Source organism: Pezoporus occidentalis, unplaced genomic scaffold, assembly GCF_034315485.1.
Source record: "Pezoporus occidentalis ecotype Australia unplaced genomic scaffold, CSIRO_AGI_Poc_V1 ctg29, whole genome shotgun sequence".
Lineage (NCBI taxonomy): Eukaryota > Metazoa > Chordata > Aves > Psittaciformes > Psittacidae > Pezoporus > Pezoporus occidentalis.
The window spans coordinates 6002268-6018656 of record NW_026914829.1 but is presented as its reverse complement, the minus strand read 5'-3'; the positions used below and the strand labels follow the sequence as shown (position 1 = coordinate 6018656).

The 16389-nt window shown below is 36.8% G+C and overlaps 1 protein-coding gene across 3 annotated transcripts in view; it reads left to right on the top strand.

Annotated features, from left to right (window-relative positions):
• The window catches only part of MYOM2 (myomesin 2), an 81433-nt gene extending 67010 nt beyond the window's left edge, over positions 1-14423 (top strand). For all 3 annotated transcript variants that reach the window (XM_062626220.1, XM_062626217.1, XM_062626218.1), the window contains 9 exons: positions 260-373; positions 1692-1779; positions 4738-4776; positions 5441-5546; positions 8907-9070; positions 9402-9438; positions 9564-9586; positions 10448-10503; positions 13404-14423. In XM_062626220.1, coding sequence (XP_062482204.1) covers positions 260-373; positions 1692-1779; positions 4738-4776; positions 5441-5546; positions 8907-9070; positions 9402-9438; positions 9564-9586; positions 10448-10503; positions 13404-13721 — 945 coding nt within the window. In that variant the 3' untranslated portion in view covers positions 13722-14423. The remainder of the gene's footprint in view (positions 1-259; positions 374-1691; positions 1780-4737; positions 4777-5440; positions 5547-8906; positions 9071-9401; positions 9439-9563; positions 9587-10447; positions 10504-13403) is intronic.
• The last annotated feature ends 1966 nt before the right edge of the window (positions 14424-16389 follow it).

Below are 16389 nucleotides of genomic sequence, written 5' to 3'. Positions count from 1 at the left end.
AACCCTAACTATTCTATGATTCTATGATTGCCTTTAAGGATTTAACAGGGCTGTGGAGCTGTAAGCTGTATACTTCTGACCAGTTCTGTCCTGCAAATATATACTGTAGAACTATGATTTGCTTAGTAGGGCTCTGTTGAAATTGGGTTTTTATTTAAATTTACCACTGGTTTCTGTTGAAAGTACCTGTGTGACTACATACAGAGTGATACCCTTCTTTAGTGCATAGTCACTTTTATGTGCCTTTTTTGTTGTACAGGTTGCGAACACGAAGAAGGAGACTGTTTTCAAGTGGTATAAGGACGGTTCTGGGATTGATGTTGATGTTCTGCCTGATCTGCAGAAGGAAGAATGTCACTTCAGTATCCCTGGGGTAAAGTATCACCTACTGTTAGAATTGATAGTTTCTGCTTGACATGCTATAGATTTGCCAGGCAGAGCACTAAACCAGTTATCATGATTTCTGTGAACTATTTTAAGAAAAAGCATATTTGCTATCCTTCAATTATCTGGTAAGTAACTAATGCTAGTGAAAAAGTATCTATTTTTGTTATCAGCTCAGACAGTTCATGCTTAAGTTGCTTCAGTGTCATTAGGTGAACTCTGTCTCATTCTTTCTTAGTACTCTTTAATTTTTCAGTTTGTTAAAGCACCTTAGTTCTGACAGTGTTTCAGTTTTATTGCCCTAAATGAATAGGATTAAGGTATATGCCTATTTAAGATTTATCTTTATGCAAACAGGATAACCTGACTTGTTAGGTGTCTGAAGCCTTAACTTGCATAATTGCTGCCTTCAAAGTCCAGCACCTCCCTGGACTGAAATTTTCTGCTTAATGTGCATTCCATTTAATTGATATATTTATTTTATTTCTTGGTTTCTTATTATTCTAATTTCTTTCCTTCATTTCACCTGCAAATGGACACTGACTTTCCAGTGGTTTCATTTTTCTTGAGCAGACCTTCTGGAGGGAAGAAGTTTTCCTCTTGTCTTGAATTGCTCTTGTTATTTGTCATTCAATTATATGATGTTTCTACTATGATTTACTTGCTTATAGATTTGTGTAAGTCTAAAAATTAATTAGACAAGATCCAAACTATATGTAATATGTAATGTCATGTATTTTCCTTCAGGTTTTAAAATAAATTAAGATAAACCCACCTAAACCAAAAACTCCTACTGTTTTAAACACAGTATCATGGTGTTAGATTTTAAGAATGTGAGCTTTCCAAGGGTAATGAATTCTTTACTTGATATAGATATAATTTTACTACAGTTGCTGCTTGAATGGAAACTACTGAGATGATATTTGGACAACTAAAGGGTATAAATCTGTTTTCCTTTACATAGATAGATTGATTGAAAAAAGTAATAGTTTTGGTTAAAGAAAAATCGCACTTCTAAAGTTTGTGTTGTTAAAGTTGTCCTCTGTTACATCTTACTGTACTACTTGTAGTTTCTGTGGACCGGGATCAATCCTGTTTGTCTTTCTGGAACAAGAGAAAAAACAGAGTTCCATAAGGCAATTGAACTGAAATCAGAATATGTTTTAGGCTTAAAAACTAAATGCAGGTCCATAAAGAAGCATGTACAAGCCAATGTATGTTTTTTAATTTAGGAAATCATGCAGGGGTTGAGCAAATGTTGTAGTATTATCAAGTTTGTCAGTAAACATCTTGTATTTTCCGTGTAGCTGTCTCGCAAAGACGAAGGAGTTTATAAAGCAACGCTATCAGATGATAGAGGTCATGATGTATCTACTCTTGAATTATCAGGAAAAGGTAACATTCAATTTACTATATTGAAATAATGATCACATGTTTCCAAGAGGTGTCAAAGGTCTATCCTTGCAAAAAGCAAGTTAGCAAATTATTTTGGGGATGCTTTGAGTTTCAGTTCTCTTCATAAATTATAGAGGCCTGAACTGCATATCACCAATTTAGGAAAGGAGACACTGGGCACTGTAATGATTAATCTCTATCATTCTAACAAGCAAGAAATGAAGTAAGTTTGTAATAAAACAGATGCCCCCTTTTATATGAGATCTTTTGTAGAGAGCTCTCTTTCTTTCAGATTTTTTAAGCTTTAATGTCTACAAGAACCCCTAAAGCACCAAAGTGCTCAATATGTTGATATTGGACTGTCAATGCGGATTGAGAGTTGTTTTGATTGTAAAATCCTAAAGCTGTTTTGTGAGTTAATTCCACAGCAGCTCAGCCCTACACAACCGCTTTCTCACCTTCCTTCTCCCCCCCATCTTACCCCTCTCCCCTCTACCTCCTTGGTGGGATGTGGGAGAGGACTGGAAGAGGAAGACTCGTGGGTTGAGATAAAGACATTTTAATGAGTAAAGCAAAAACCACACACACAAGCAAAGCAACCCAAGAAATTCATTCAACATTTCCCATTGTCAGGCAGGTGTTCAGCAATTTCCAGGAAAGCAGGGCTCCATCATGCATAGCACTTACTTGAGAAGCCAAAACGTTATCAGTCCGAACATCCCCCCTTCTTCCTCCCAGCTTTTATTGCTGATCATGATGCCACATGGTCTGGGATATCCCTTGGGGTCAGCTGGGGTCAGCTGTCCTGTCTGTGTCCCCTCCCAAATCCTTGTGCACCCCTAGCTTACTCACTGGTGGAGCATGTGAGAGCAGAAAAGGCCTTGACTCTGTGTAAGCACTGCTCAGCAATAACAAAACCATCAGTGTGTTATCCATACTGTTTTAGCCACAAATCCAAAACACAGCACCATACAAGCTGCTATGAAGCAAACTAACTCAGCCAAAACAATGACCATCTCCATCCTTTTTTCCATACCATTTATGGTGCTCAGGTCCCACACTATCCAGGACATCCTCATTAGCCACCTCCTCCCTTCCTGTCCTTTGATATATATAGATATCATTCCTTTAATCTATGGATTTTCAAGTAAGGAATATCCTGACCACTGGAATAATAAAAAAGCATGGCAGTTCTCCATCTTATGGTCCGGGGTTCTTCCGGCTTCCAGAGTCTATACTTCAACTATGTCAAGACTGCTGTGCTGGAAATGTGCAGTCTTGCCATATTGAGAAATGCCTATTTAGAGAATTCAGTGCCTAATTCTGTAGCCCCAGAAGGCTTTGAAAATGTCAGCCAGCAAAACCACGAGAACTGTGGTGTTAAATCAAACAGTGGGCCTCCTAAAAGGTGGTATTAACCTTGATATGTAAAAGATAAGCAGAAAAGTTTAATATGAACAGGGCCTTGGAAAACTGCATATTTTATGGAGCTGGTTAGTTCAAGTTCAGTATGTATTGATATTCAAATGAAGACAAATGCAAATAAAGGTAAGATAATCTCGTCTAAAATATACCAATGATAGTAATATAAATAACATTTAACATGTTATCAGATATTACAATGATCTACTGTATTTCTATATCTAGCTAAATATGTTCAGTTAAAACAAAAGTTTAGTTTACTTCTGAGTCTATAACAAAATCTGATCTGTAGCCACCATAAATGATTTTTATTCAGCTTTGCTTCTTTGCTTAGGTCCCACTAACTAGTCCAAAGTGAACCTTATTACATCCCATCTGCATGTAGACATGTGACCTAAATAATGAATATTTTTTTGCTGAGTCCTAATAGAGGGAGAAAGGCATGTTTTAATATTAACTCAGTTTACCAAAGATCTTCACATTTTTTTTTAGGAGGTTGGGGAAATACCTGAAATAAGGGGAAAAGATGAATATCAGACAGTTCTTAACCTGTGGCTTTACAGCTTAAGAACTCAGACTTTACCTCAGAAGGGTTATCATCACTTGATAGTCTTTCAGGTGGTTTTCCTCTGTATAAATTCTGCCCATTATTCTTTCAGAAAAAAACTACAATTTAGACAGCATGAGTAATATAACCCCACTTTCCCAGACATCTATAATGTAATGTGTATATAGTATGCAATTCATGTCCTCATGATAATATGCCAGTAGAAGCATACTGGAGTTTGCAGAGGGTTACAGAACTGAATCACTATTTATTTTAGGAAAGATAAATAATGTGTAGATAGGGACCAATACAGACCAAATATACACGTAACATTTTCTGAACTCCATGCATTTCACTGTTGCCCCTATTTATAAGAATTCTTCAGCCTTGAATATGTATTCTTCAGATTACGGCACTTCTTCCTTTTTCTCTCTTTCCATTTTATGCAGTGACATTGAATAGGATTCTGCTGCTGTGAAAGAGTTCCCTTGCTTTTCTGCCCCTGTCTCCAGGGTTCTCCCCTCCTGCAAGCCCATCAGCTGTGTGATATTGCAAAAGCTTAATATGACATTTTTTTCATTTGCTGTTAAAGGGGTTTACATTTGTCAAATGCTGTCTTACAGGGAGCAGGTGAAAAATATTTTCACCTAGAATGTCATAATTTCTATTTTCCCTCTACTGTCCTTCGAATGGGAGCTATCCAGTTTTAATGACCTTTTATTGTTCCTGGCCTGAGGGGTACAAAGAAAAAGAGAAAGATTTGACAGCAGTCAGCTCACTCCACACACAGTGCAGATACTGAGTGACGCAGCACAGAATTCATATGCTGTACTCAGTCTCTAATTTGCCCCATACGCCTGTTGCAATTTTAATGGTTTTCTTTACCCAAGGATGTGCAAATTTCCCGTGTTTCTTTAATTAAATTTTACATAACAACACTATGTTCTGATTGAATTTTGATGGCACTTTTTTTTTTTTTTTCTCCTCAGTGTATGATGATATAATTCTGGCATTGAGCGAAGTCAGTGGTAAGTAAATGCTGTCTTGGATTTCCTTATAAGTTTTTTATATTAAAGTCACCTGAGCCTGAGGCAGACAATTTTTATTATAAGTGGGAAATCTCTGAGAGTCATAATGCTTATATTATTACATACATGTTATTAAGTTTCTGAATTAGCAGTTGACCTTGCTAATTGACACTATTAAAAGGGAACAACATATTATTCCACCTGGATCATTTGATTTAGATACTGTGACAATGCTGTAGCAGTAATTTTCTTCCCATAACTAAGTGAACCCTGATACAGAGAGAATGCTGATCCTGCTCCCAGTGAGAAGTTGGGTGGCATTCCACTGAAGCAACAGGGGTTGCACAAGGAGAAAATTTTTGTGCAGTTAGAATCATGACACTACAGTTTCATGGCAATTACATGACTAGCTTATTTCACAACAGATCTTGCTAGTCATAATGCTTGTAAATGACAATAAAACCATAAACTTATACCAAACTTTCACATGATATAAACCAGCAGATCTCCTTTGAGAGACATGAACAATTGTCTCTTTGAGGTAGTTGAGAATCGTCCAGATTTTTATTTTCATTTTTTGACCTGACAGTACAAGTAGTCCATTTGACTTTCCCCTGTTCATTCCACTATCCTGTTTGATCTGTATATATCCTATTTCACATAGGTAAGTCAGCCTCTCCACTGAAGATCCTTTGCACTGATGAAGGAATAACGCTACAGTGTTTCTTGAAGTACTACAATGAAGAAATGAAAATCAACTGGTCTCACAGGTACATGAGAATATTTTTTTCAATTTTATATGAGAAAAAAATCAGTCTTTATGCAATTTTACTGGTTTTATTTATATAATTTACTGCAGTGTGCCATTTATTTAGTAACTAGACCACATTAATGATTTTTTCTGTCCATTCTCTTTTCACATAGATAGTACACTCCGAAAAAGAAGTATTAACAGCCAATATTAAAAGACAAATATTAACAGACAGCCAACAGACACTTATCAGGAGGATTGTAGTAGGCAGAAAAAGAAAGAATTTACAGTATTCCAGCCTCTTATTCAACATGAGATTGTTTGTCGTCCACTATATTGTCTGTATGGTTCAAAGATAGTAATCTATTTGAGCATAGTTTTCTATGTTGTCCTTTTCTTTAAATGGATTAAATTCTCCTCTGGTACTAGGTGAATACCAAAGACCTGCTCTCACAGTTTACTAAAAGCCTATATTAAGAAAGGACTTTTTTTCCCAAACAGATATAGTTTTAAGTAACACAAAATTTAATTTTAAAAATTTAAAAAAAATTAACCATGACAAGTGCAAGGCCCTACACCTGGGTCGGAGCAATCCCAGGCACAGCTACAGGTTGGCCAGAAAAGAGATTCAGAGCAGCCCTGCAGAGAAGGATTTGGGGTGCTGGTTGATGAGAAAATGAACATGAGCCAGCTTTAGTGTGAGCTTGCAGCCCAGAAAGCCAACCGTATCCTGGGCTGCATCAAAAAGAGCGTAACCAGCAGGTCAAAGGAGGTGATCCTGCCCCTCTGCTCTTGTGAGACCTCACTTGCAGTATTGTGTGCAGTTCTGGTGTCCTCAACATAAAAAGGACATGGAACTGTTGGAACAAGTCCAGAGGAAGGCCACGAGGATGATCAGGGGACTGGAGCACCTCCCGTATGAAGACAGGCTGAGGAAGTTGGGGCTGTTCAGCCTGGAGAAGAGGAGAAGTGGAGACCTCCTAGCAGCCTTCCAGTATCTGAAGGGGGGCTATAGGGATGCTGGGGAGGGACTCTTCATTAGGGACTGTAGTGATAGGACAAGGGGTAATGGGTTCAAACTTAAACAGGTGAAGTTTAGGTTGGATATAAGGAGGAGATTCTTTCTTGTTAGTGTGGTGAGGCACTGGAATGGGTTGCCCAGGGAGGTTCTGAATGCTCCATCCCTGGCAGTGTTCAAGACCAGGTTGGACGAGGCCTTGGGTGATATAGTTTAGTGTGAGGTGTCCCTGCCCATGGCAGGGGGGGTTGGAACTTGATGATCTTAAGGTCCTTTCCAACCCTAACTATTCTATGATTCTAAAATATCTTAATTTAGATATATTAAAAATATCTTAATTCTGTTCCTCTTCAAAAAAATATTCAGTGGGGCACAAAATACTTTGAGAATAGCCCTCTGAGCTGAGAATACAACCAGAAATTAAAGTTCACGATATTTGTCCACCATCATGTTAAATTAATCTTTGACTTTAGAAGCGCTCTACTCATCTGTGTATTTACAGTTAAATGCGTGCTCAAATGCTTAGCTGTGACAGGCCCTCATTTGTTTGAAACTGCATCTAAGGTTTGGAAGGACTTAAAATCTCTTCATTTTCAACTTTCACATTCCTTGACATACAAAGATGACACACAGTGAACTGGTCTGACTTGGAGAAGGAAGAGGCTGGTTTGTCAGCATGTCGTTCTAGTTTTGCAATGCTGTCCAGCGCTTAATTTCTACGAAGGCAGGAACACAAGAAAAGTGTCAGTGATTATCAGGTTCAGGGAACGTGAGAACACTTCTGAAAGGGTGTGCAGCTGTACTCATAACTCCGGCTTTGTATTCAGTAGGTTCTTCTTCTTTTTTCAGTAAATCTTCCTTTTACAATATCTGCTTGAGTTTTAAAAGTGACTTAGATCATGCCACCATCCAGTTCATGGAAATATAAAACCAGAGAACGTTACATGGCTTACCTAGAAATATTAGTATGCATATTTATGTTTACATACAGACACCTCCCTTGAGGTGATCTTGAAGATCATTCAACACAAATTGTGAACCAATAAAATTTCAGTCCTTCCTTGAATACAATGATTATAAGCCAGAGTTATTAAAGCTAAAACAAAGACTAAAACAAACAAACCAAACAAGTACCCCCAGCCTCTCCAAACTTCCCTGCTCTTTTAAAAGGGGTTCTATGCAACTTTTTATTTAATTTATTTTTAAATGAAAGGCTAGACAATCTATGTTTTTTTACCATTATCTGCACATCATATAACACAACATGCAGATTTCTAGCTTGTTTTGAATCATCCAACACACTGCATATACAGGGAACATAATACAAGTCCTAAAGCCAGCATGCATCATCCTCTCAAGGCACATTGGGGAATATTATATTTAGTATTTTCTAAGGTAGTAGTTTCTCTCCAGGTATCTAATTTGGTACGCTAAACTCAATACAGTCATCTTACAGAAGAGGAAATAGTGAAAATTCACCTCCCTATCAAAGTCACTTTTGCTATGAAGCCAAATCAGCGCTGTCTGGACAAATAAAAAAAGTGATCAAAGGGAAACTAATGCTGACTTCATCTATTAAAAATTCCAGTTAATATGCTTGGGGAGGAAGGATAAAAGAAATATTTCTTTAGTTAGTGAGTGGAAGAGAACTTTTCTTCAAGGCGTTAAAAGTGTCCTGCTTTGCATGCTCTCATTAAATAGCTTTTTCTATTTCCACTCTACATGACAGATTATGGACCAGAAGAACCCCTGATCTGAATCAGTAGGGCATTTCTTATATTCTTAGCTGAGAAAGGGATGATAAGTCAATATAATGCCACTGTTTTTTAAAACCTATTTATTAATTCAGTTAGAAAATTTGCTTCTTGTTCTTAAAAAACCCACCAAAGTTATATTTTGACTTGATGCAAGAGAAATACATTCTATGCAAATATTTTGTTTTCTTAATTTTTGAAGTTAATGAAAGCTAAAGTTTTTTTTTACTCATCAGAAAAGATTTTTTGCTTCTAGTTTGCTACTGTGATGTATTCTATGTTAATGTGTATGAAATGTACAGAACTCTAAATTTATGCACCATTTTCCCATACTCATGTATGTGCAATAAGATAAACAAAGCTGATTGTATATATGGAGAGAAGGGTAATGAGCAGAAGATGAACAAATAAATCCTTGGCATTTAAGCTCAAGCTAGTCCTCCAAAGTGTTTTATACCCCTACATGAAAGAAATGAATCTTCTGGGAAATTGCTCCTAATTTGTAGATTAGGAATGGGATGTTATTCTTTGTAATTTACAGATGATCTCTTATGGAGAATATATATATTAGAAGAATGTTCATAAACATTTCTGTTTTTTTTTCTAGGGAATCTAAGATTTCTTCTAGCGAAAAGATGAAGATTGGAGGTGGAGAGAATGTTGCCTGGCTGCAGATACGTGAACCCACTGAAAAGGATAAGGGGAACTATACTATTGAGATCTTTGGCAACAAGGAATCCTACAAACGCACACTTGATCTGTCTGGGCAAGGTACATTTAGAAGACCATACTTCTATGGTGACTTTTTTTGGATTAAACAGAATTTACTGGCAAGAACGTGAGGAATGATGATAAAACCAGAAGGCATTTGGTCAGAACCAGTTGTAGTTTAGTTGCATAACTGTTATGATAATTTTAGATTTTATCGGTTTCTACCACAAATGGCATGGGGCTTCAGGATCTTGGTTTTCCGTTTTGCTACTGTGTAACCCGGTATGGATTTTAAAAGAGCTTTAACATGGATATCTGTTTAAATGTTTATACTGAGCCCCAAGTGCAAGCTATGTTAATGGGCAAAACTCTCTCAATTGTTTTGTTACAGCTTTTGATGATGCATTTGCAGAATTCCAGAGACTCAAGTAAGTGTTTCATCTGTTGCATTTTAATGCTGTAGCAACAGTGTCTTTACTTACAAGAAAAAAAATCATTAATAATTTTATTAATAACAATAATTATTTCTTTTCCCCTTCCTCAACAATTTTAGGGCAGCTGCTTTTGCTGAGAAGAGTAAGTTTATTTTACATTTTATCAAAAGTGTTCTACAATCTAGACAAGTGTTCTCTGTAAGGCATCCATCATCATATGCTGCCATAGCTTTCAGAGTTCTGTGGCTGCAGAAATCCTCTGTTGGCATATAATACTGCAATAATACTAATTTGTGGATTTATTTGTTTTTTATTCCAATGGCAACCCACTAAAGTTTTAAATATTTCGAAAAGCTTCACTGTATCTTCCTGTATCTGCAGATGTTTGTGAACTGTAAGCTATAAGGAAGTGTTGACTCTGAAAGCTGCTGCTGATATTGAATATTTAAATCTACCTATGAAGTAAAAGATTAGCTACTAATTCCTGTTGGGCAGTGCTTGCTGAGAGGCACACAGTAGGGAACCTTATTACTGTTAAGGGCTTTGGGAATTCTGGTACTTTGATATCAGTTCCCCCAGTAATGACAAGATGCTTCTGTCCACAAAGAGAATGGCAGAACAAATCTTGCTTCAATCTTAGATATCATCAAGATGCTAAAAACATCCTCCTAGCTTTGCTCTGCACCCAAAGCACAAACTGTCAAGCTCAGCAGTAGCTTCAAGGTTGTTATGTGTATTAGTTTAGAATGCTATAGCACAATCTCAGCTAAAAAAAAAAAAAAAAAAAGAGAAAATAAAATGTATGAAGAAGAAATGACACAAAATATCACAAAAGTTTTGGGTTTATACATTTAATTATCCAGGAACTAGTATTTTAAAATATAAGTTTCAACAAAAGTTGTGACTAATATGATACCAAGTCATAAAATTAGTAAGAAATGAATAATTTTGAGTTCTAAACCTTACTCTAAACCTTACATGGCCCGCATATTTTAACTTCTAGATCGTGGTAAAGTCATTGGTGGTTTGCCTGATGTCGTTACTATAATGGACGGGAAGGTAAGGAGAGTTTTTGTCAAAGAATCATGCTGACTGGTGAGAAGTTTGCTTTTATGGTAAAAGGGGAGGGAATGCAGATGATTTCATAGAAGCTGAAAGCAAAGGAAGATAATTTAAACCACGTAATAATAATCATTTAATTAAGACACATGCAAATTCTAAGTAAGCAAAGGTACTATAAGCTGTCTGTACAGTGAGAGGAAGCACAGCCCAATTCAGATCTTAGGCAAGCAAGGTCGGTCTCAGGAGGAATCAGTCTTACAACAAGTTTGAAAGTCACCAATCTGTGGAAAGCAGGAAAGTATACTGGGAATAGGATCGTGCTATTTACCCGTTGTATTTTTGTGTACTGTCTTAAGCAGTTGCTTTTGACTTCTAAAAGAGCTAGATGGACTTTCATTACAACAGACTACAGCATATCAGCTCATGAGCCAATGTGACTCTTACTATCTGCTGGCTATCAAAAGCATGTTGATCAGGCTGTTTATGTCTCTTGTATGAAGTGAGTCTTCAGAGACTACAGCTGCATTGCTCTGTATGGAAATTCTTAGCACCGGAGTAAGAGGTTGCACACAGTTCTTCTAACTCTCGTGTACCTGGCCATTTTCTGGATAGTCAGGAGCAGTCATTTTAGGACGACAGGGAACATGTGGACCTTATACTGGATGCTGAAAGGTGTTCAACTCTGGACCATACAAAGATGATATTCCTTTTGGTTCATTCCTTCCTTTGTCTCTAATACTGGTTTGCATGAGGGACCTTCTTATTGTGGTAGACAGAGGCACCTCACAGCAAGAAAGCAGAGAGCTAGTCTTTTAGGAAGTTATACGTAATGCACTTTGCAACAACATCTTTAAACAGCCTAACTGTAAGTAAACAACTCAGTGGAGTCACCCCTGACACACACTAGCTGCAGTTTCCTCATACAGTCATACCTTAAAAACTACAACTTTAAATTAAAGAAATGCGACAAAGTGTAGAGTCAGAAGTTTTCAAAGGCGACTTAGCAATTGAGGATTAAATAACTGAATATGTGAAGAGAAAATCTCTGATTTTTGCAATCAAGCAGAAAGGAATGGATCACAAGGAAGTGAGACTTTAAAATCATCTTTAAATTAAATGCTAGCAGGTACCCTGCAAGAGCTGTGTAAGTGCAAGTGTGAGAAGTATAAAATTAAAAAAAGAAAAAAAAAAGTTTTCTTCATGCAGTGGAATGGTATAACTAAACAAGTATATGGACACAAAGCTTTATTAGTGCTTCTTAAGATATTATAAATGATTTTAGGTCACATCTATAATTTAATAAATTAGAACAAGCCCAGAATGATCTAAGATGACTGTGGTATATATATTCTCTCTGGTAAGATTTTAATATTAACTTATTAATACTTGATTAATTATTATTAATTATTAATTGCTTCCAAATGAAGTCACTTTGAAAGGGCAATAGTCATGAAACGTGACCTGAGTTACAGAATGGACAGTAAGATTTAAACTCATGATATTAGTCATTAGTATGATTTCCCAAAATTTTATTTTCATGTTTGCATTATTAAACCTTTAAATATTTTATAGTAAGGATAGTTCCTATGGACTATTAGTTATCTTTACATCATATAATTTCTTTAAGAGTACTCACACACTTACGCTGTCACTAGGTTGTAGGTTGTAACCAGAGCCAGTAAATCTTCCTTCAACATTCCCCTCTGACCTTGGAGGCCTGTAGTATGCAAGGCTGCTTCTGTATGTGAATATACGAATTTTTTGATCATTCAGAATGTCTTTTTGTTTCATTTTTCCCTCTGAGTTACATCACAACTATTCAGTCATCATCATCCAAGAAAAATATTGCATGGAAGCGTGCATGTATGCACACAGATGGACTTCCTCTGTCCAACTGGGTCAGGATTTGGAGAAACTTAAAGGGGAATATGGAGGGGAGAGAATATAAGGAAACATTCTGGTAGAAACTATCAGTTTTGGATTACTAATTGCTTGGGGTATTTTTCTTTGGTTTTGGCTTTTTGTTTGTTTTTGCTTTTATTTTTTTTTTCCCCTCCCCCCCCCCCCCCCCCCCCCCAATGGTGCACATGTGAAATTCTTAAGTTGACTTAATTATCTAGGACAGAATTTTAGGCAGAATGAGTTTCAAGCAAAGGTGGACAAAGTAGGCACTAATCAGTGCAACTTTTCAAATGGTTATTTATTCTATCATCGCTATATGGAGGTCAAAATGGGATTCAGTAGTAACTATAAAAATTTTGAAGAACAACCATGAAAATTTTATGGGCTTCTTCAACCTCAGTTCAGTCCTTGGAAAATACCTGAAATACCAGGATGGACTACTAGGTCATTTCAGCTATTCTCTCACTAAGCATGTAACATTTTTTATAACTTTTATGTATTATTTATTCTTTGTGAAATATTTCCATTTTACCAGTCAGCTGCACTGGAGTCAATGTCCAATGATTCACATTGTGTACTCTGGTAACCTCAGGAAGCCTTGGTCAGAAAAGATTCCCTCAGTTCTCCTCCCTGTTGTGTACAGGGAAACATCAAGGATGTTTTTAAACCTATCATTGCCTGAAGCTCATGTGGGACTAATGGGTTGTCAGGAGTCTTCTGGAGGCAGGGCTGAAATGACAGTCCAACTTACCATCTTCAGGCAATGTTACACTGAGGCTATTACTGCATTACAGTCACTGTTATGATGGTGGAAAGACTGAATTAAAAACAAAACAAAACAAAAAAGGAAAAAATATTAAACCCTCTAATTTTCAGTCTTCAGGAACATGATACTTGTCTTATTTTAATGAACTAGGAATGAGAATAATACTGAGAATATTCTGGTTAAACAAATCTGACGGATCCTTAAAATTACTTCATTTTTCCTCCCTCAGACGCTGAATCTGACATGTACTGTATTTGGAAATCCTGACCCTGAAGTGACTTGGTTCAAGAATGACAAGGTCTTTGAACTTAATGAGCACTATGCTTTTTCACTGGAACAAGGGAAATATGCCAGTTTAACAATCAAGGGAGTGACCTCAGAAGATTCAGGCAAATATAGCATCCATGTTAAGAACAAGTATGGTGGGGAAAAAGTGGATGTCACTATAAGTGTGTACAGACATGGTGAAAAAATGCCTGAAATTAAGCCTGGCCAGCTTGCTAAACCCAGCCCAATACCACCATCAGAGGAAGTCCTCCAACCTTAGGACAAGGCAACATCCAGTACGAAGAAAAGCTTGATGCTATGTTTGACAAACAAAATAAAATACATGAGCTCTAGTTGAGGTATTCCCTCACAAAACTTATCGGTAATGTCCAGAGGGAAACTGAGCTTTTAAGAGTTTGCTTTAGGAGGTAGCTGTGCTATGGTGCTGTATACATTTGAGAGTCTCATTTTGAATACATGTAATAGGGTGTGACTTACAAATAGCAAAAAGCCTGCCAGAGGTTACCATATGCAAAGACAAGTAGTGCAAACCTACAGTAAACCTCCATTTCCACCCTCCCCAACCGTCTGCAGAAAACCCCCAACAACTCAATCACCCTCTGCAAAAAAATGTCCCATCAGTAGAGAACTTCAGTTAGGTAATATTCAGAAATAGTTCCTGCTTTATTTGACACAGTTCCTTTGGCTTTGAAGCCTCTGATCCTGTAAGTCTAGTGCGTAGCACCTCTTTGGTAGTGATACCATTGTTTTGTAGTTGTAGCATAGGTCACATGGTTGTATGTTGGTTTTCTTTTTTTGTGTGATAATAAAACTTTAAAAGCCACCTTTGCTACTCACTGCTCCAAATGACACCTAACAAGTTCTCTTTCATTGTTTAATTATTACTTACTGTACAATTTCACATCTGGAAGCATGCAGACTATCAACTTTCAATAAAGAATAAAAATTATGGTTAATCACAGTCACTGGATGGCACTTCTGATGTTAATTTACTCTTTACAATACAGGTCAAGATGCAAGCTTAAACTGGCACCAAAAGACATGTATACAATTCAGTCACTTAAGATAATTATGTCTTTGGTTCTCCTCTACTCTCTTCCATGGGTGAATTTATATCCTGCTAGGCAAAGATTTCTATATATGTTTATCATTAATTGATCAGATATAATGGACTTCAGTGAGATTACTCACGTATCATCTGTCATACAACACGAGTTCTTGAAGCACTGGCTATTTCAGATCAGGTTCCCTGTTCAAGAGAATTTCATTTCTCTACCTAGATGAACCTTTGTAATTCAGCTTCCAGCAGAATTCTTCTAATGGTAAGTAACACTGGTGGTACAAACATCCCAGATGCAGCCTTCCTCTCTTTTGACTTCTCGCAGACTCTAGGATAAATGTGTGGGAAAAGGAGCACTGTGGGAGAGAGGGGTGCTTGGATAAGAGAAATTGCACTCTGCAAGATCTTCACTGGACAAGCTAGATGAATGTATTTGGCACAACTATCAGAACAAACAGTTTCAGTTTTTTTTCTTTTGTTTTTCTCATCTAAGTGACATAGACCTTCCATCGTTTTGTCTGGCAAGCAAATACTTCACTTGATTCAAAAAATGTTTTAGTTTTTGAGACAGATGAAAAGCAAAGGTAATGAGAGGCTAATTTACAAGCTGTGAGATACAGTAGCTTGGAGCACTCATCTGGAAGACAGGAAAGCAGCATTACCCTTCCCCCTCCTCTCCATCATTGGGGATTTGGACCTGTATTTCTTAACACCAAATGCAGTGTTCTAATTCTCAGACTTCTCTGTATTTGGAAATGCTGCTTCTATTTATCCTTTTTTTTTCACTAGTTTGACTAAGTAAACTGAAAAAGAGACCAGACCTAGGAAGCTTGCTTCTCACATGAGCATGTTAAATGCTAGATTTACAAAGTTTTTCCATTTCTTGTACTTTATCTGAGTTTTCAGTATTGTAGGGATTGAGAGTGTGGTCCTGTAGATGATTTAAGAACCTGATAATGAACAGATGATGATGAGGATGGATTCACTGTATTTTCAAATTCCTTAAGTAAGAAAGACTGTAAGGATCCTTTGCAACTCACTGATATATGTGAGTAGTTATGATAAAAAACAACAGGCCAGCTCTGGAAAGGGAATAAACTTTAATCACACTTTACTAAAAAATGCTTTGATTTTAAATAAACAGCTTTTGAAAGATTTTTCTACTTAGAGCCAATGAACAGTGACTTTATACTGAAGTACAGTATAAACAGCAAGGAATTACACTGAGCAGTGATGAATAAAGCTTCTTCTGGGTGAAAAATTCTTGTGGCTATGGAACCACATTCTGTGTCTGCTCATTGAAAGAAAGTGCCCAAGATGGCTAAAGTCTCAAGACCATGATACTGCCAAAAGATAATTTCATTAGGAAATTTTATGAAACAAAGCAAACAAGGATTTTTCCTCAAATAATCTATCAAAATAAGAGTTTATTTTTCATATATGAGTCTTTCATCACAAGACCTTCAAATTTTCTTCTTTTGTACTCTAATTTCTTATTAAAGGCCTGTAAGGCTTTCAAAATCTTACAATTGCAGGCTTACAAAACATCAGAGCCAGTCTCCGGAGCATACAAAGTGAGTATCAGCAAGAATTTAATATTATTCTTATCTCCTTCTACAGTACACAGGTTAATTTTAGCTGACACTATCAAATCATTGCATGTTATGGCAGCTTTTCAGAGGTATCCTTGGGCACAGGAGACAAGGTTAGTCTCATCTCAGTTGTACCATTAGCTGGCCTTCTTAGTTAAGCAAGCTTCACTTATTTCCTTCTGGGCAAAGAGAAATAATTTATTATGACAGTTAATCCTCTGCTGAAGTACAGAAATTATAATTCACAAGAACGTTTCATTCAAAAGACTTTCTTT